Raw genomic sequence first — 21,941 nt, 5'->3', positions numbered from 1 at the left:
CAGGCTAGCTTTGCTAAAATTGGATTATTATCTATGTTAGAAGTTATCTCGGAATTAATAATACATTTAAATAGCTGATACTAGTTGTGTTTGCCTACTTACACTAAACTAATCTATTGTCTCCTTAGCAAACAGCATTTTAATATTTGTGTATAAAAAATTGATCTAATATTTAATTCAGTTTATATGTGATATCATTGTTTCAAACTCTTCCCTCTGTCCTTTATCTGTAGCAAACCACATACTGTCCACTACCTGTTCAAATCGCCCCTTTAATTGACAACAATTCTAGAATAAAACGAGAAAGATTTGTCCATTAGACAGTGAAATGAGTCCCCACTGAGATTCAAACTGGGAGGTAAAAAGTTGCTACAACCCTTGAGATCCAAGGAGTGAGAACAGGAGGGAGCAGATTGAAAGAGAGTGATAGTCCTATGTGTCAAAAGTCTGTTATTTAACTGCTGTGTGTGTGTGTGTGTGTGTGTGTGTGTGTGTGTGTGTGTGTGTGTGTGTGTGTGTGTGTGTGTGTGTGTGTGTGTGTGTGTGTGTGTGTGTGTGTGAAGGAGAGAGAGAGAAACCCCAGAGACAGAGGCAGACAGCAGGGAGAGACTCTGGAGAGAAATAGGGGGAGAGTTTTATCTGTGGAGAGAGAAGGTGTTTGGATAGTGATGACAGAAGATCTCACTGCTGGGAAACACCTAACAATCAACCTGTGAACACTCTCTCTCTCTCAAACACACACACACACACACACAGGTTCATATACTTGTTAACCCTAATTCCACCCATCTACGTAAGCACCTAAATGACATTCACCAGCCTGTGCATTGCATTTGGCTCTACATACCAAACCAACCCAATAGTTGCACAAAGTGAGGAGAATTCTGGGAATAAATTCATTCCCCAACCTAAAGCTACTGAACCCTAAAACCGAATCTTAACCCCCGAACAGGTCATCAAACTTGCTAGGGTGAACAAAATGTCCTCACTTTGCCACAAACCTTTCTGTTAGGGAAAACTTTTCTTTTTAGGTCACAAATACAAGTGCATGTGCACACACACACACACACACACAAACACACACACAGAAACAAATGTTGTTATATGCTGTGCTGGCTTTCTAGTCCTCCTAACTAACTAAGCACAATGAGGTGTCATGATACTTAAACCATATAATAAATTACCATTCTCACTGTTCTGTCGGTGGGACATGAAAGCAACGCGAGGATTTCATGGACCTCCTGAACTATGAAAAGTTATACGGCTATGACTGTGTAACATATGTGACTTGATAGGTTAAGCTCCCACATTTTCTCTCAGTAAAAAGACAACGTTCAGAAAAAAAAAAAGTAAACTGTATTACACTTTAGGAAAAAAACACTTGAGATGCTGAAGTTTGTCCCCTGTTGTCTCTGTCTGTTTGAGAACAGGGTGCTGGTGCTGGTGAGTGATGAAGATGGTGATGAAGATCTCAGGATTCACTATCCACCCTCACTTTGCCTGGTCTCTCCCCGTTCATGGCATTGCCATGGCAACCAGCGATTCCTCTGTTCGCTGAGTATCCACGGTTACCGACTTGCAATGCCATGACTTGCTCTCATTCATAAGCGTTGCCAGGGTAACGCAGCCCCGGCTCATTGATGGAATCTAGGCACTGCCGCAGCAACGGGGATCGGAAGCAGGTCTCCTAGCGATTGATTTTTGACCCCACCGAATTCCCGCAGCCCCCATGCCCCCCCCACTGTGCATGGTGCAAGCACACAGTACAGTACGTAGACACAAGTGTAACTTCCGTTGCATACAGACACACACTTACACACCAAATGACGGCAACCCGGAGATGCAGCCATGCAACTGCATCAACATACAAACACATTATAGACTGAGTATGTGCTCTTTCTGCACTGCACATATACCGAGTACGAACTGATGACAATGACTAATGCAGTGCAGTCAAGGTAATATAGATGACCCACTTTCTCAGCTGTGTTTCCAACATCTGCACAGAAACATATATAGATGAATGTATAATGGGTAAAATCTAATATCGCTAATTTAGGGATGCTGTTTTACCATGAACTCCATTTGACCAATTCATCAAATCAGTCCTATTGTCAATAACGTACAAGCATTTACACAAAGGCTTGCAAGCTGGATCTTGAGTAACAGGCTGAGCAGTAGAATTGTGCTTTTGGAACAACCAGCGTTCTGGGTAAACAGCACAAAGATGAGGTCTCAGATTATGTGATACTTAATTACTTACATATTTTACAATTACAAGTAACCTGAAACTGAAACATACTGATGTTGTTAGATCAAACCCTGTTTGTTCCTAAAGCCAAAACTGTGTGTTTGCATTTACTGTGTGTAAAGAACACTACTGCACACACACACACATTCTCCCAACATGCAACTAACCGGGACCAGTTCCAACCAGTGATATGTGCATGAACTGTATGTGCTGTGATTGTGGTTGTGAGTGCATGTTCATATTGGTGATGTGTATATCGTGTGGAAATCTAGTGGGAGGGCCATGTGTCATCACAGTGTGAGCTCCTGTCCTTAGCGTCACACACTGAGCCCTCACACTCACACACTTGCAAACACGTGAAGGACAATGTTCCAGTGAAGGAATGTGAACAATATGTTCAAACATACTGTAAGACATAAACATTATGTATGAACATTGAAAGCATATCTAACAAGGCTTTTCATTATTGCTAATGCTGTTTTTTTTTTTAGATATTTCTGCAAAACTAGCATCTGCAAACGAATGAACGTAAAATTAAATTTCCTCAGCTCATTGCCATTGACATGAATTGACTTGCTCTGGCAGTTTTTCATTATTTTGAATTCTGTGGGGACATGAGCTGCTGGAAGCCGTCCCAGTGTGCATTGAGCAGGAAGCAGGCAAACACAAGACTAACACATATATACAGCAGCTACACCTCAAGTAAACGCATGTAAAACACCAGTGGAGTAAACTGACGTTAACAGGAATCACATGCTTAATATTGTCGGGCTTTCAGTAGGACTGATTGTGCACAAATCTACAGTATGGTAGGTGTTTTATATCAAGACGTATTAAAAACGTGGCTCGGATTTTCAGCTGTGATCAGATAGCAAATTCATCTTTTCATTATAGTGTGAAACATCTAAAAACGTAAACTGTAGGTTTTGAGTAAATGCTGGCAAATTACTTGTGTAATTGCCCATGTTCAGCATTGCTAGCGAGGATGCACATCCGTCGATTAAAGGTGCAGTTTGTTAGACTTAGTGGCATTGAGGTTGCAGCTTGTAAGAATCCTCGCTTTGCAAACACGAGCAAGCTTTCAGTGTCCGTCACCTGCCATGTCGTCTACAGCTGCATCAAAGAGCACGATGAGGCTGCCATAGGGGGGACACATTTATGTAGGGCAGCTTGGATGTTGGCATGTCCTAGCATGTCCGTGTTCCCGCGAAATCAGCGGGGGGAAAAAAGGCCAATGCAAATTTTCAATTGATTTTGGATTATTAGACTTCTTCACAGATTAACATCACTTTTATGAATTTTGAAGCCCTGATACATCACTAGAGGCAGTCGTTAGGCTACAGTTAAACCAAACCTGCGATTGCACAACTTCAACACCACTAAATTTCCAATTTGCAATTTGATTAAGGATGTTGAGGTACTCTACAAAAGCCCTAAAAGGACCTGCTGAAGCTAGTGATACAAAAAAAGCCTGCATGATGTGTAATGACTGTGCATGTTGTGGAATAAAACGAAATAAAACGTCTTGACCTTGTTTTACGCACAGACCTTGTTTCAGACATTAAATATAAACCATAGAGTTCATGCAAACTGGATTTTAGGACTCATTCCTGCAGCTGTATAGATTTAGAAATGTGAAGTGGTTCAAAGTAGACCATTACAGCCAAGCAAACCCACAGCCTACTCTGACTGTCTAGCTGTGGTTTTCCTTTTTAGAAGTACAGCAGAGTTTACTCTCCATCCTGTTTGCAAAAGTTTGAGGAACCGTGTGGATAAAGGCATTAAACCACAATATCTCAAAACTGAGAAAACAATGACACCAGCTCCGTTCAACCCCTCTTCTAACGCATACGGCTCTTTGAGACATGCACGTCACCGCTCTCCTTCGACCGTCGCCACAAAAGGAGGTCCGTCCCACTCAATGCCCTTACTGGGACAGACCATTTGCTGGGCGCAGTGGGGGGATATAAGCAGAAGAATTGAGACAAGGGTTGGAGGTGAAGGGGGATTATTGTAGCAGCTCTTTTCCACTAGCTTACGCTCCTCAGTCACACCCTCTTTCCATCCACTTCTCTTATCTCTCATCTCAGTCCGCTTCACTCATTTTCTCTCATTCCCTTTCCATCTCCTGGTTGCTGGAGCTTTCACTGGCACAGAGGCAGGACAGAAGCACTTTCATTCTGACCACATTCTCCATCCTCATCTTACCCCCCACCCGTCTTCCTCTTGCTTTCTCCCTCGTTTCATTTTCTTGCCCTCGCATTATTGCTGACCTCAGCAGATATCTAACACTCGGCTGATGGATACTCACTACCAAACTCCCCTTACTTTCCCTTTGCTCCTTTCTTTCTCCACTTTTTCCCTCTCTTCTCTCACACCCTCAGTGCTTTCGCCCTTTGACTTCATGTATGATTAGATGGAAAAATGAGGAAAACTGAAGGTGGCCAACGTGTCACAGTCTTTCCTTCGTCCTTCTCTTTGTTTTCACCCCATCTGTCCACGCTCCTGTTCTTTAATCAAGTTTTATAAACCTGTCTTTATCCAGGGTTTGCTGAGGGTGTGCTCTGCTGCAAACACTCCCTGGCATCTGGAGGAATTTTCAGCTCAACCCTCCCATCTATCCCTCCCTTCTTTTTTTAGCCATGTCTATAATCTTCTTCCAGTTTTTCCATTCATCTGTCTTCCTCTCACTGCCACGCCGGCTGGCCCACCTGTCCCTCCGTCTCCTGTCAGCATGACGGTTGGACCTCACAGGGACACGGCGTCTGGACTCCTGTGTGCTTGCTTGTGTACGTCTTTGCTTTCACCGTGTCGGCATGCAATGCAACATGTTATGCAGTTGAAGTTGTCGGTTTGATAAAAGGCTTTGCAGTGTCTGTTTGTCCTTCATTTTCATGTGGGGTCATCAGGAATTTACTGCTGCTTTTATGTCTCCTACGCATTTTGAGTCACCAGCTGGTTAAAATGTATTGTTTTATCTATTAAGAGGTTAGTGGATAACACTCACATTTTGTGTAAAATATTGTTAGTATATCTTGAAATCAATGTTAAATTACCTGATAACATTAATACAGTGATTCTTCAATGAACATCTAGATTGAAGATTTAGGTGGTTGACTGCCAACATTTATCCTTGAATAATTTTTTGATAGCAACATCTGCTATGTGTTAGATTCATTTTCCAGACATCAATGGTCGAAATGGCCTCCAAGGTTAAAAGCTTCAGTTTCTCAAGTATGGCCTTCAGGATGGCTGCGAAGACACCTGAAGGTTATTTGACTCTCTGAAGTCGATGACCTCCTCATCAGAGAGGTCAGATTTCACATTCAGGTAGCAAAAACACTTCAGCAGGACACGTGCGTTTCACTGTGGGTGTGATGGAGAACTCGCCAAACTTCATTACCCTGTGGTCCTCACATTGTATGTTTTTTAGGTGTGTGTATGTGTGTTTGAGTGTGTCTGTCTCTGGCTATTTCTGTTAACAAGGGTGTGTGGGTGTCCACAAAGCACCACGCGCTGAAGCAGGGTTTTGAAGACAACAGTTTTGTCTAAAGCCACATGTCAATTAATGCAGAAATCCACTGCAAAAACACACACACTTATAGATGCATCTCATCCTCATGTCTGTCAAAACACTTAATAAATCAGACTCTACATATAAGTCAAAGACAGCTGTAATACTTAGTTTAGCTCTTGTCTATGCTGTTCCTGCTCTCTCCTCTTAAGATAGTTTAGTTTACATTCCATTTCATATTGTTTTGTCATTTTTTCTTCAGTATTTGAACCCACCCTAATCCCCACACTTTAGTTTTTGTGCCTAAACTCAACCAAAACTATATTTTCTGTGCTAAAACAAATCAACTAACATTGTGCATTATGTATTATATCCCAAAATGACCTCCTGAAACTGCTAGCATGAGCAGCAGGTTACTGGAGCATATCTACGGTGCTGATAACAAAAAATGCCTATTGAATAGCGAGATTACATTAGGTAGATTCCAACAATATGTTATGCTAAATGAATTGAAATTAAAATGAATTGCGTCATGTGTAAAAATGCAAACGTTGAATGTAAATCACCTCTAAAGCTGCACTTATGTGTTATTATACGAGACGTTATGCGTTTCTGTTATACTTGCACAATTGACATTTGTCCACAAGGGGGCAGTAAACAACCGCCATGCTCTGATTCCCGAGACGTCAAAAAGTCCCTGGCTTTGTAGAGTCCCTTCGGCGGTACATGCTGACGCTTAAGGTTGCGTTGGTACTCGGAGCTTTCAGTGCAGTTAATTAGAAACACGGGTGATTCAATATTTGACATGCAAATCAGAGACGCAAAAAATTAAGTGAAAAAGTGTCATAGGGAGGTGGACGGTCACATTATTTCCAGGCCATCAAATAGTGGGCGCTCCGGAGTATCCAATAGTAATGCTAAAGGGTACGTTTGACACCAATACTGTATGATACAAAGCGGCACAATTTGACGCCGAGGGAAGCATCAATATCTGATGCTGTGGGATGAGACCATGTTGAAACAACTTACAGTGGTACAGTTCACTGTGGGATGTCGAAGAGGAAACGATGGGCAAGTGATGATGTTTGATGTCACCTGCTGGCCACTGCTGTAGTTACTCTGGTCTTTCTCTAGTTTCTTAATTTTTTTTCTTTTTCTTTTAGTTCTCCGTCGCCTGGTGGGCACCACCCCAAAAACTTAACGACGCTTTGCAGAGAAACTGACTGCAACAACTGCCATTGGTCCACTCAGACGTCTTGGCCTAAATCGGTTGAGCGGTCGTACAAATCATCTCGTCTGATGCCTGCTCTCTGTCAGTAAGAGTAACTGCTGTTCAACATTTGTTTGGTCCAACTCGACATTATGTGCTCAGTTTCGGTCACTATTGTTTGTTTGGTAGAACGATACATTATTATCATTATCAAACCTGTGGCTGTTAAAATACTCGCGCACCCTAACACCATTTACAGCGTGTTTACACGCAGGTAGAGGGTGTAGCAGAAGGCAAAGAAGAGCGAAGAGCCTGTAAAAGACTGCAGAGCACTAATGGTAATGGAAGTGATGGCAAAGGGACAATTTTCAGCCAGCTTCTCTCCCTCTCGCCTGGTCTAACCCCATTTCTCTCTCCCTCTCTGTGGTCTTGCAGCTTATTTGTGATGGAACACCTGTGTCTACCACTTCTTAATGTTTGATGACATGTAGATTCTTTGTTTAAAAGTGACCTGATTCGGGCTTTTCATTTACAATACTGTTTTGCTCCAGGCTTAGAAAAACGCCAACATACTCCTGGTTCTGTTTAGGCGCAAAAACCAGAAGACTGGGTTTAGGACGGATTGTTGGGTTGGGTTAAAATACAACACTGATTAAAGTAAATCCTGTGTTTTGTCACACGCCCATCCTGCCCAACTTCTCCCAGACAAAGATTTCTTGGACTTCAAATCACTAAATGTAACTTTACTGCCTGTAATATTCCCTGCAGCCTTTAGATGGCGCAAATTTTCTACACGTCTTAAATTTATTAACAATGTTAGTAGGTGAGTTATCAAACCATAACAATGGGTGTGATGACGACTGATAACAACACTTGAATTGAGTGCTCTGTATCTTTTACAGTGTTGATTTGGAGTTTGATAGCTTTATAGATTAACATAAGTTTGTATTGATTTTAGTTAATGTGCACATACTAAACAGCTATGATAATACTAAAGTAGCATTATTCCATGAGTTTTGAACTAAGTGCTTTCTCTCAGCAGTAAATCCCTAATGACCCCAGAGATGGGTTTTGAAAGCATTTGCAGAATTGCTAGACTTTCTAACTATCTGAATTAAAAAAACATCCTGTGAAAAGTATGTAAAAATACCTTGTTGTGTGTTTTGCATGAATGAGGTCTATTTTTAAACACTGTCTCTGGGACAGAAGAGTTGCAGGGACATCTGATGTCCTCTTGACTGACTGGCCCAGACTCTACTGTAAATGATTAGATTACTGTGTGACGTCAGAGCACGACATTGAAAATCAATGGACTGTCTTTCCTAAATACTAAACACACTAGTCACTGTGTGTGTGTGTGTGTGTGTCCACTCCCTCTTTTCTTTCTCTCATTCTTCCTCTCATTAATTCTTGTCGTCATCAAGCATCATTCTCTAGCGTATCTGCCAAGAATGAAGTCAGCACACATTCATGCACAAGCTGAACTCACTGCACAACGTAGTGGCAGAAGCCTCTATAGTCACGACTCATATGTAACAAGCACACACTCTCCCAGAGGAGAGAAAAAAGAGAACGATTTCTACCGGGATCGAGACCAGCACTGCACAGCTGGGGATGGGGATGGACACTTCGACATGTGGTCAGGAAGGGTGGGGAAAAAACCTCCAACACTATGGGCAGTAGGCAGCAATGTTTAAGAATCCAGCTCCTGGTTATAGCTTGGCTTTGTACATATAATAGTTGCAGCATTACCTGGTTAAGTTTTTTCTAATAATGCAAACTGTGTTGCAGTGTTTTAAATGAATTGTCCGTTGCTCAAAATGGACTTCTGGGTTCATAGTGCAGTGTCTCACTGGTTGATCCAAAGCTAAGGGTGGCATTAGAGGAAAGGCCAAAAGGCCATGGGATGTGTTTAATGACTTAGATTTACTTTGGAGGCTCGCGTCGTGCTCCTCGACCTGTGAGCTGAACATGCGAGTATGCAAATGAAGAACGTGAGCGTCATTCACACAGAGGCGGAACATGATCACAAACTGGCTCAATGTGACACTCTGGTCTACTGCCAGCTTCCCCTCATCATCAGTGTGAGGCGTTCATGGGGCCATACGATGCCTAGGTCAGTTGCATTTCTCTGGTCTACATCAATCACAGAAGCGTATATTATATATAATATATAATATCGTCAAAAGATTCAATGTAATCTCTGTTTAAGGGGACAAGGCTGAAGGTCAAAACTGGATGCGTGTGGAATTTATTTTGGAAACCATGGAGACCATCCACCTTTTTATCAGCGGGGGGGCATTAGTGCCTATGGTGTGGGCAGTTCACACATCTGGAAACACACCATCAATGCTAAAAAGTACATAGTGGTTTCAGAGCAACCACCACAACAGCAGGGCTTCACAGGAGAAGAGTACAGGTGCTGAACTGGCCTGGCTTCAGTCCAGACCTTTCACCAACAGAAAACGTTTGGTGCATCATAAAATGAAAAAATCCAGCAGAGGACTGTTGAGCAGCTGGAACCCTGCATCAGACAGGAATGGGACAAAATTCCTAAAACTCAGGGAACTGGTCTCTTCACTTCCCAGGTGTTTACGGACAGTTAAAAGAAGAGGGGATGCTACACAATGCTAAACTTCGCCCTTTTCAAACCGTTTTAAGATGCGTTGCTGCCATCAAATTCAAAATGAGCTACTATTTTCCACGAAATTACACAATGCCTCAGTTTCAACATCTGACATCTTGTATTGTTAATAAAATGTGGGTTCAGGAGATTTGCAAATCATTGCATTCTGCTTTTATTCACGTTTTACACATCAATCCAACTTTTTTTTCTAATTGTCTCATTATTTTTTAATGGACAAGCAGCCCTGAAACCAGTTTAACTCGCACACAGCAGGTGGTGTCATGGAGTCTGTGTTCATACCAAGACTTTGCATTCAATATAAACTATATTAGAGTTGGTAATATAACATGCATAATCATTGTGTGCACTACAAGATAACAGCAGAGTGAGTTATATGGGCAGTGCTGAGTGATGGATCATAGGGAGCATGGAACAGCAGGTTACTGCAGCTCACACACGCACAAACACAGTATGCTCCTCTGCATTTGCTCTCTCTCACTCCCCCCCATCCCCCACCCCACCCCGCCATCTTTCATCTCCATCTTTCCCTTCTGTCATCCTCCCATCCTTTCTCCAAACCTCTCTTTTCCCGCCATACATCACTCTCACCTCCCCCCCGTCCTCCGGCCTTCCACCCCCTCCACCCATCACTCATGCCTCCTTCCTGTAGTCTTCCTTCACCACCTCTGCCTCTTCTCTGCTCCCATCCTTCTCTCATACCTTCTTTAGCTGCCAAACCCATTTTGTTTTCCCTCTCTCTCTCTCTCTCTCTCTCTCTCTCTCTCTCTCTCTCTCTCTGTCCTGTTATCCAGAGCCCAGGGGAATGGAGAGACATTGTCACGTGTCCTCTTCTTCCACCTCCTCCTCCCTTTTCCCCGCTCTGTTATGTAGCTGCAGTAGTACAGCTCTACTCGCTGTGTCTTTACATCTATTTATCTGTGTGTCTATCTATACAAGTCTCTGTGAGGAGGATTATGAAAGAGATGTTCTCATTTGGTGTTTGGATGATGGTGAAAAGTGCTGCTTGACACATGGGTTTTTCAATTGGATTAAAACCTGCTTCAGAGTCACTATGAAGCCCGAAGCGGATGAGTCACATCATTTTGATAGTCAGTGCCCTCATTTAGGGTTAAGTACAGGAGCTTTCACCCACCCTGAAATTTTCTTAGTTTTTTGCATTATCAGTGCATTTCTGAAACAAATTTTAAATATTGTGCATTGTTTTTAAAGTGTGGCATGAATTTCATGTTATGGTGCTTTTGCATATAAATCTAATGAGGTTAATTTAAAATGAACAGAGAAAAGGCAGCAGAGACATTGGGCTACTACTCTCTCAGCTATTCCCATAACAACAGACCTGCTCCCCCCAGCTCTTGGAGATGTGACATTTTACTTTGCCCTGGTGGCTGCTCCCTGCAGCGCTGCTCTGATCCAGCCTCTGTGTGTGTGTGTGTGTGTGTGTGTGTGTGTGTGTGTGTGTATGTGTGTGTGTCCTCATTAAAGAGAAGATAGTGACTGAGGAGGGGCCCTGATCATACAAGAACACCTTGTCAAACCAGACCTCTGCTGTGTCTGTGTGTTTGAGATCAGTGAGGCAAGGAAGTCATGCTACTATAAGAAGATGACGCGCGCACACACACACACACAGATTTGTGTGTGTGTTTACATTTTATATGTGTCTTCATTCTACGGTCTTCTCCATGACAAACACTGTATCTCGTTAACATCTCCACCCACCCCACCCCCACCCCTCTGGCTGATGCAGACATTTTCCGATCCCACACAGATGCACGCACAGCGTCACACTTACTACCTGCCAGCACACAGATTCAAACTCACAATTAAGTACCGAGTAACTAATGCTCATTGTTAGCGAGTACAGCTGCCAGATAGTCCCTCTAAGTAATTCAAAGTACCAGAGACACGAACTGCATGTGCGAGACATAACGACGTGCACAGGTGCAGCAGTCACGCTGCAGGACGTGCAATGTCAAGTAAGGCAGATTTCTACAATGCATAAAGAAAAGTCACCCGGTTTCTAGTTTCCACCATAAATGTACAAAAGAAATCTGTAATTCACTCCAAGTGAAGAGCTGTTGGAGACACTGAGTTTGCTGCTAGTGAGTGACACGCAGGCTCTGCACGCACAACGAACCACCAATCAACATCATTCTTGATCTTTATCTAACACAGAAGGACAAAGAAGGACCTGCCGGGGGACGAACATGAGCCCAGCTCTTCGTCATCCTCTTTAGGGTTTAACGATGGAGAAATAAATGTCAGACTCTGACCTTATATGCACTCCACTAGAAAATCACAACAAATACATTTTTAAGTCTTGATTTTTAATACTGTAATACCCGGGCTGCACACTATTGGAAAGAATATTAAAAATATAAATACAAATGTAATGTTTTCAATGTTATAAGAAAGATAGAGAAACTAATCGCGTAATCAGTGGCTTTAAACCAACGCCCACAGTCATACACCTGATTTTATAAAATACTTTGTGCAAGTATACATGTTTTAAGTGGGAGAAGTTATGTTGTATGTACAAAATGATAAAATATAGATCCTGAAGTGAACTTTCAAAAAGGCCTCACCATGAAAATTGACCCAGTGTGGAATACGTAGCCATAGAAACTCATCCTTAACCTTTATCTGTGCAGTGAATGATGAGGAACATATGGACAGTAACAGATAAGTAAAAATAAAATACAACAAAACACAAATAACCACGATAAATAAAAAAGATTTTAAAAAGTATAAAAAAGATAAACAAAAGCAAGAAAATAGCTTAAAGTGAAAAGTTGTGTTGGACAGTGATAAGACATGTTGACTCACCCGGTGAGCACGACCACAAAGTCCATGATGTTCCAGCCGTTCCTCAGGTAGGAGCCCTTATGTAATGCAAAACCCAGAGCTAGGATCTTGATCCCCGACTCGAAGCAGAAGATGGCTATGAAGTAGGGCTCCGTCTCCTCCTGCACGGGTAAGAATCAGGAAATTACAATATTTGTATTAATTGCAAAAAACAATGGGATTTTTGCAGTTAATAAAATGTAATTTCAGCCAGTGATTTGTCATTTGTGTTTCTACACTTTGTTTCTTTGCCTGATTGTGTATCTGCCTTTATAGCCAGTGTTTCTATCTGTACCCATGATGCCCATGTTTGTGTGTATTTGTGTGTATACAGTGTAATTGCAGTGTGTGTGTGTTACCAGTCGCTCGGACAGAGGCGTTTTATCTCCATCAGGAAGATGCTGTTCCAGAGCCAGGACGATGCAGTTTGCTATGATGGTGGTGAGGATCATCCATTCAAATGGAGTACAGCTGGAGTTAAGGCCAATATTAAACACATACACACACACACATACACACACACATACATATTTGCATGTATGAATCATTGCGATTGATGGCGAATACCAGAACTGGGCCTGGCAGGAATATGGCTACTAAGGGCTAAAAGAAATGTATTGTCCATGTTGGAGTTTTATGTAGCTTTTTGTCAGGCTGATGGAATATTGTAAAAATAAATAGATGGTCCACAAATATCTGTTTTGTTTAATGCTCAGTTTAATGATGTCTTAACTCGTGGGTTTTCCTCATACGGGAGGAGACAAATGAGCCATTTCTTAGCCTCAGGTCAAGGTTGGGCATAAATGTGCAACCCAATTGCTGCAATCATCAACTGGCCTTGCTTGTGTTGCTTGTGCAACTTCTGTACTGGTCAGCTGGATGTCTTCTCGAATGTCAAGCTGTCTGATGAGACTAAAACACCTCTTTTATTCAAATGCATTTGAAAATAACGTTGCATTAAATAATCCGTCTGACATTTTCTTAGACCCCAAAAGTCCATAACATTATTTTATGTAAAAAAAAACAACAAATTGTTACAAACTTATTTTGTTAGAAACACGAGGGGTTAGAACATTTCTGCATCCAGGAGCAGACAGGCCGCAGTGACTGACTAATTTAAACTGAAATTCATCAGTTTATCACAGCTGTACATGGCAATAAAATTCCTGCACACTGACACACAGACTGACTCAAACAGGCCGCCTGGTGCAGCAGCCAGCTTTTCACACGCTCCATCCAGTCAAGTCTGTTTGAACGTGTTGTGATGTGTGTGCGTGAGTGTGTGTCCATGCCCGAGTAATGGCCGCTGGAGGGGCTAAGATGACTGGATACATCCAGACAGATCAAGCCTGTGCCTAATTGGCCAGTCATTATCCTGTTAGCCTGTATGTCTGTGTCTGCGTGTGCACGCAGGGTGGGAGTACGTGTCTATTGTCGTGTTTACCAGACGCAACGTTGACATTGACACTATGGCCGGAGGATGGCTTCTCTGTGTGTGTGTGTGTGTGTGTGTGTGTGTGTGTGTGTGTGTGTGTGTGTTTGAGTAAGAGGCAGCTGGGTGATGTGAGGGGATCAGACAGGTCACTCGGAGGAGTCCAAACACTGAGACCACACTGTACTACACTGCACACACTGGCTGGCAGACAATGCACAGACCTCCTTGATAAAGGAGTAATGACGTCTGTTAGACTAAGTTATAGCTTTAATAAAAAATGTAGTGAAAGGGCCACTTTCTTTTCTTAAAGATTTCTTAAAGGGTCTTTCTCTCTCCGCTTTCCACTCACCCAAACCGGTCGAGGCAGATGGTCGCCCGCCCTGAGCCCGGTTCTGCTGGACTTTTCTTCCGTTAAAGGGAGTTTTTCCTCTCCAATCTTGCACGAAGGGGATTTGTTGGGTTTTTAAAAATATTTAAGTTCTGTAAATCAGAATCAGAAATGCTTTCGTCCCAGATGCTTCATTCCAGAGTGGTAAATTGTGCATAGAAACATATACAACATATAAACATAGAAAGAGAATAACACAAAAAATATAGAGTAATTTGACATCAGAGTATCTGATGTCAGAGGGAGAAGTTATACAGATTGATGCCCAGAGGAAGGAAAGACTTCCTGTGGTGCTCAGTAGTATAATTCTTGGACCGAAGGTGCTTGTATGCGTCATTAGCATGTCATGCAGAGGACGGGAGCCATTGTCCAGTATCCCTTGCAGCTTGGACAGGATCTTACTGCTTGACACTGCTGTTTAGAGTGTCCAGCTCCATCCCCACAATGTCACTGGTCGGTGGGTTGGTGTCTGCAGCTCTCAGTCCACCGGCCCTTTTTGTAGAGGGCTTCAGTTTTCTTAAGTCCAGTTTACAACCTGTTTCTTTGTCTTTGCCACATTGAGATGCAGATAGTTCTGCTCACATGTTACAAAGTTATCCACAGCAGCGCTGTATTCAGACTCGTCACCCAAATATGGCAGAGTCATCAGAAAACCTCTGAAGGTGTCACAACTCTGTCTGGCAGCCGGGTTATAAAGGGTGAAGAGGAAGGGAGAGGGGTCTGTCCCTTGTGGGGCCCCAGTGTTACTCACCACACTGACTGACACACCGTACTACAGACGTACACACTGTGGTCTGTCAGTCAGACAGGATCTACCTACATCGCTGTCAGTTTCTCACCCAGAAGAACTGGCCTGATGGTGCTGAAAGAAACGGAGAAACCTGTGATGGTCCTCATACTCCTCCAGACCCGCCTCAGGTTTTTCCTCTGGAGTTTCCACTCCAGCTTCCTCCTGTAGCAGTTTCTAGCCTCACAGATCTTCACCTCTACACGCCCTCTTCTCCTGATTTAGAATGTTTGTGATCTCTTTTGTTATCCACGTCTTATTGTTTGGATATCACTGGACACTTCTTGCTGGGACAATGCTGTCTACACAGAAACTGATGCAGTCGGTTACGCACGCCGTCCATGTTGCCTCAAAAACAACGCTGCAGTGCCACATACCTGTCCCTTGACCATCTCACTGATCTAGTGCTCACATGTAGCCCTTTAACCAAAGGCACATAGGAGGGGGGTAGAGAGAGGGGGTAGAGCTGTATGCATCCTCCACATTAGCATACAGTAAGTAAATACTGAAAAAGAGACGACAAGCTCAATATTCAGTGGCATCATTGAACCTTTAGAACATGTTGTGACTCCACCCACAACACAAAATGTGGCCTCTCATTGCAGAGAGCGTAACCGCTTCCCTACAAAGATGATCATCAAATGCCATTCTGTCATATTTCCCATGACCACTAGATGCAAATTTCTTGTTTTTGTTATAAATCAATTTACAGTAGCCTTATGCAGCCCACAGCAGCAGTGTGTGTGCCACTGACTACATGCCAGCCTGCTACAACATCTATTATTCAGCAGACACACACTCTGCTGGCCTAACAACCTGCTGAAAGCAGGAGGTAACACTCCCTCTGTGTGTGTGTGTGTGTGTGTGTGTGTGTGTGTGTGTGTGTGTGTGTGTCTTTCGTTTCTTACCATGTCTTCACATCTCTGCAGTCTCTATATCTGTCCACAGCTTTATGTTTCTCTTTATTTCCTGTTCTCTTTCCTTTGGGATTTTGTCTCTTCCTACTTTCCCTGTTATTTCCTTACTTTAGCCTTTGCAAACAAATCACACGCTTTTTTCCCCTTTTGGCCTCCTTTTAAATTTTAACCTCCTTTCTCTTCTTTCTCTCTCTCTCTCTCTCTCTGTTTTTCATTTCGTCGTATTCCTTCCTTTTAAAAGGAAAAAGAAACATTAGGTGAATTGGTAGCAATTAGCGAGCTGAATTTTTTGGCAACATCACTGGTGAGCACTGCAAAACGTGCACGTGTGTGTGTGTGTTACTCTCTGTAATTAAAATGGCTTTCTGATGGCCGCAAACAAATCCTGCCAAATACACTAACCACACACAGTCTCTCATCCTCCTTCTGCTCTTCTAGCTCTTGTTCACACTGCAGGTGGGAGCTGAAAGCAAACAACTAGACACACAGACACGCAAAAAGCACGTATGCAAACAGAATGACCCCAAGAAAATACACACACATTATTAAACTAATGTATTTATTGGCACAAGAATATCCACACGAGCAAAATCGTGTGGCTCCATTGTCTATTATATGTGCACACGCAATAATTCTACCAGAAGACATGATTGGCATTTCTGCACATGCTCCATGTTTCAGCCAACGTTTCAAAATGGCTGCATATTGCGAGTAGTTTTTCACCAATGCAGGCATTTTGGAATTTAAGCATTAAGGCCTTATTCTTGTTAGTGTTCATTTGTGGACCAAAAGCTGAAAAGTAGAAGGAAAGCTGTGTACAACTTACTGTACCATTCAACACTAACAGTGAGGCAGTAACGATTACGGACACGGTCCTGTCAAAACTGTACAATAATTAGGTAGCGTTTTTTTCTGAATGTTCCGGAAAAAAAAAAAATGATGTAAAGGTCATAACAATGACTCCTATTTTGGAATTGCAAATGTTGTTGCATCTTTCCAAACTCCTTTCTCCTGCGTTGCTTATTAATGCCATCACACCGGAATCCAGACCTGCAGAGCTACATTCATAATCATATATCCAGTCATTTCAGGTCTCATTTGTCTAGTAAGACGTATCTACAGTAAGACACCTTCTTTTGATTTTATTACATTTTTTTTTCTTAAAGATGTGTATTTGCTTTAGAGGACTAGACCTAACACAAAGATCACACTGGGTCCATCTAGTAAAGAGTGAGTGCACAACTATCCCTAACAATGTGCTCCAGTGCTCCCAGTTTACCTCGATTTTACCATTAAAGACAAATTTCTTGTTTGTTCACACACACACACACACACACACTCACACCTAAATGTGCCTAAATCTAAGTCATCCTGTGAAAAATGTCCTCGTGCTGTGTGTTAGTGTTGTATATACATGTAGGCTGTGTGTGTGTGTGTGTGTGTGTGTGTATGTGTGCGCATGTGTACACCCAAGTGTTTGTGTGTGTGTTTTCAGCTGATGAGGCATTTTGGCGGGGCGCTGAGGCTGTGCTTTAGGGGAGCAGAGCCTGATGAGGGGGGAGATTTTAAATCACACCAAATGAAGATTTATCAAATAAATGAAACTGTGTAGCACTCGACTCAGCAAGAGTCAGTTCCGTTATGGGAATGACGCAAGCACTCTGTCTCTCCCTCCCTTTGTCCTCCTTTACAAACATGCAGAGATGAGAAAGATCAGGAAACGAGCGGGTGGGTGCGCACACACACACACACACACACACACACACACACACACACACACACAGTAAAATATTGTCCAGATTTGAACTGCACTTAGATCTAAGGATCTAAAGATTCACTCACTCACACTCACTTCACACCCGTTTTATACAGTTTTTTGAGACTAAAGTGTGAGCGTCATGATATTTGCTCTTTATAAATCCACGCATGGAGACAATGACAGCGTCACCAGCCTCATTGTTCACATACTTTCTTGCCTGTTTTGTGCAGGAATTCAAAGCTCAGCCACAAGGGGGCAGACGGGCCTGATGATCCCTGACTGACTCACTTTTCCACAACCCAAAGTAAAGTCAGAAAAAAACAACAAAATAAATGGTGGGTATGCAGATGTGGGTAGTTGTGGCTCAGGAAGTTGGTTTTACTCTGAACTTCTCCTTATTATCGTGGTGATTAGAAGCCGCTGCCAAGGTTGTTTGAAACTGCCGCGCTGGCAAAGTGCGGGATTGCATCTCGCCTAAGCGAGACGTGCACAACCCTCAATCCAAATGAATGCTGTATATCAACACCCCAAACACACATTCTACAATGTTCCACCGAAGGCTCATTCTTCCATCTCTCTCCAAGTCCTGAAAATTTCAACTCCATGATGCTCTTTTCCACTGATCTTCACTCCCATCTTTTTTGGCCCTTTGCATATCGCTGTCTTTTTGCCTTGTTCCTTATCTTCTCTTCTGCTCTCTCACTCCCCCCTTTCCTCCCCTGTCCATCCCTCCATCTGCCTCCTCCTTCTTGCTGATCATCGGTTTGGCTGCAGACAAGTTTGGAATTTAACACTCACACATCTACCTTTACATCGTTCTCTGTTCCTATTCAGCCATCTTGCCTCTCCTCTACCTCCACTTACCCTCCCTCCCATCCTGCTCCACTCTTCTCCTCCATGAACCGCTATATATAGACATGTTAAAGATAAAAGGGTGCGTCTCTCTCTCTAGCTCTCTTTCCCCTGACCCCAGCTCTTTTTGATTTGTGTTTTTTCTTTTGCAGAATATCTGCTATGCCACTTTGCGGACTCATAATGAAAACTGCAAAGACACACACACCCATCCATCACTTCTTCCTTTCTTACTGGGCCAAGTTGATCCATTGTATCCACATGCACGCACTCATGCATACATATAGTAAGTACACAAACCCATCAATCACAGACCAAACGCACAAACACCCGCCTCGTCTTCGGTGATGCATTGCAAGGAAACCCTCTCAACTCTAGGGTGTGACAGCTGTGTACACACTCATGCATTATAGTGCTGTACATGGAGTACAACTGATGAACCAGCTCTGATCGGGGCTCTCAGGCTTCTAGTTAAAACCACCCACTTCAAAATGACAAAATGCCACAACAGCATTTACTGAAATGTCTCTTTAATCCAGTAGAGAAACACTGAATGGTGGAAAACATTTCTGTTTTCTTTAATTTCATTCAGTCTCTAATGATAAGAGTGTAAATTAGATTATATTAAGAGTCAGAAAAAAAAAAAGTTGATTATGCAATAAAAAAAAAAGATTTAAACATTACAGACAAAAATCAATGAACAATAAGGAAATGAGAATATCACAAATGGCTACGATGTTTGGATAAGAAATTGAAACAAATGAAGTGTCGGTGAGTGATTACATAAAAAGCCTAACTCCCTTTCCAAGGATCATACTGTATAAAACTTCTAGCAGCCACTACTGCTATGCTCTGACAGGTAATGCTGCTCGAGCAGCTTCTTTTGTAGGTCAACCATCATCTGGAGTCCTGTTCTATTTTAACAATCTTCTGAATTATTAAATGTGCATGGTGGCTGGTAAAATGTAATGGCTGCAGAGGACAACGAAGGTTATATCTACAGATATACTTTGTTTTAGTCTGCGTTTTTATTTTTGCTCCAACAGGTCACATGGCAATTCAGATTTTTGATGCGTGTCGTCTTTGGGATATTCAAGTATTTCCACTAAAATCCCAAGGCAACAATAACTGTTCAAGAAAGTGCAATAAAATTGCCAACAACAACAAAATAACCCATTTTAAATACACAAGACAAATGAAAGTGAAAAACGGGAAAGTTGGGACTGTAGATCACAGCACAGTGAGTAAGATTGACTGTGCAAGTTTAAACCGGGAAGAGTGAAACCACAACTATCAAGAATGAGAAATTAAGCGGTTTTGTTGTCAAGGTGGGAAAATATGACCACTGGTTGACCAGCAGCCTGTTCTCATTCCTGAGGCGTCAAAAAGTGCTGCTCCATCCAGTCTCTTGTGCGTTACATGCTGATGCGTAGGATACCGGTTTGCTTTCAGTGTAGTACAATGGAAATGACACTTCAGTATTTGATGCCTAACGCATTGAGGTAGTATATAAAGTGAAAGAGTCTTGTGCATGATGTTGTGCATTTTAATGATGACCGTTACACAATGTGGCGCGTGTGGTTACTACAGTAAGGAAGCACGTGTGTGACGTCCCCGTTTGCAGGGTTTGGTTTTAATCTAATTTATTCTTGTACGTTACCTTACCCTTAAAGCTAATGGGTTTTTTTCTGTTTATATAAAGTCGTTTCCATGCCGTCAAATGGTGGCCTCCTATATTCAGGCTGAAGGGTGTCGTGGCGTCAAAGGACGTGACAAGCAGTGCAACATGACACCTTAAGAAGCGTCAATATCTGATGCATTGGAATGAGAATGTTTTGGGTTGAGATTAGCATTTCTTCTGAATAAATCATGGATTAGCTTTAATACACATTTTCTAATAACTAAACAGATTTACAGAGCAGCAGTGTAACGTCTTGTGAAAAGTAAAGAACCAAGAATAATAGAAAAAGAAAAAGTCAACAAGGAGAAGCCTAAAAAAATATAAAGATAGGAAGGTAGAAGATGGAAAAACAGAGAAAAGTGGGAGAAGGTAGGCAGAGGTAGGAAAAAATGAAAAAAGATTGACAGATCACTGAGGAAGCCAAACACCAACATTTTTTGTGTTGTGTCAGGGATCGTGATGACAAAAAGTTAAATGTAATAAAAGGGAGGAAAAGCTGTGATAAAAGAAGAGGTGGACATGTGGGTGGCGTTTAGATAGAGGACGGTAAGAAGGACAGAAATAGGCAAAAAGCAAAGGATGATAAGGGAGTGATAAGTGTGAGGACGATGTAAGGAAGGAAGGGCAGAAGGAGGGAGGTAATGATGGAGAGGATGGATGAGAGCAGGAAATGACAGAAAAGAGGGAGAAATGTGGACGTAAGATGAGGAGATGGTGTTGAGATGGGAAGGAGGAAGAAGTAAAGGCAAATTTCAAAAATGCAGTATTTTTGTATCATTTTCAGGGAGCAGGCTCCATAAAAGTAGGTTACTGTCAACAAACAGAGGCACACACACACACACACACACACACACACACACACACACCCCATAGTTGTTTCAGCAGAACTGAAATGGAGATGGCACATATAGCTGAGTGTGTGTGTGTGTGTGTGTGTGTGAGTGTGTGTGTGTCTGTGCGACGCGAGAGAGAGAGGAACCAGCTAAACTGTTGTCTCCAACATGGAAATAGTGGACAGTCTGCGCTAAATGGCAGAAGATCTCATTTCAGGGTAAAAAGCACAGGAGCAGAAGACGTTGTCCTCAAAGGTTCTGGTGATGCACCGATCAAAGACAATGGATCAGTGCAGGAACTAATACTGAACAGTTCAGTCATCAAGCGGCCAAGTGATGGAAGTGAATTTACAACGTACATCCAAACACAAGCTTCTAGTCTGTAAACCAGCCTAAAAAAAGTCTATTATATATTCATATATTGATATACACAAAGATCTGGATTTCAATCGGCCTTTGTCAGTATCTTATCATGTGCTATGATGTGCCCACAAAAATCTAAAATGTTAGGATGAAGATTTGGGTTAAAATACTGAAATCCCTGGAAGTAGGAAGTAAACTGTCCTCTGCTTTCACACTTACCCATCCGCCCCAAGCACCACACTCACTCCAGCTTCCGTCATATTTCCTGCTTGTGTTGTATGCAGCCTCTTCATGAGACGAGTGGAAGGTGGAAGGTCTGTGACTCTTCAAGCTTATGTTGACTTAAAAAGGTGACATCCTACATTTCCCATAAGGCTCCTGACGAGGTAAACATGCTATCAGTTAACTTCAACAGGAAGTCGTTTAAAGGCCTGCACATTTCACCAAGATCAGCTTTCACAAG

General features: G+C 42.4%; 1 protein-coding gene across 22 annotated transcripts in view; it reads right to left on the bottom strand.

Annotated features, from left to right (window-relative positions):
• The window catches only part of cacna1ab (calcium channel, voltage-dependent, P/Q type, alpha 1A subunit, b), a 123,936-nt gene that overhangs the window by 83,401 nt on the left and 18,594 nt on the right, over positions 1-21,941 (bottom strand). For all 22 annotated transcript variants that reach the window (XM_067496650.1, XM_067496642.1, XM_067496636.1 and 19 more), the window contains 2 exons: positions 12,823-12,929; positions 12,446-12,585 (listed from right to left, as the gene is read on the bottom strand). In XM_067496650.1, the coding sequence (XP_067352751.1) occupies positions 12,446-12,585; positions 12,823-12,929 (247 nt within the window). The remainder of the gene's footprint in view (positions 1-12,445; positions 12,586-12,822; positions 12,930-21,941) is intronic.

The sequence above is a fragment of the Channa argus genome, chromosome 3, assembly GCF_033026475.1.
Source record: "Channa argus isolate prfri chromosome 3, Channa argus male v1.0, whole genome shotgun sequence".
Taxonomy (NCBI): domain Eukaryota; kingdom Metazoa; phylum Chordata; class Actinopteri; order Anabantiformes; family Channidae; genus Channa; species Channa argus.
This window is presented reverse-complemented; position numbering and strand designations above follow the sequence as displayed.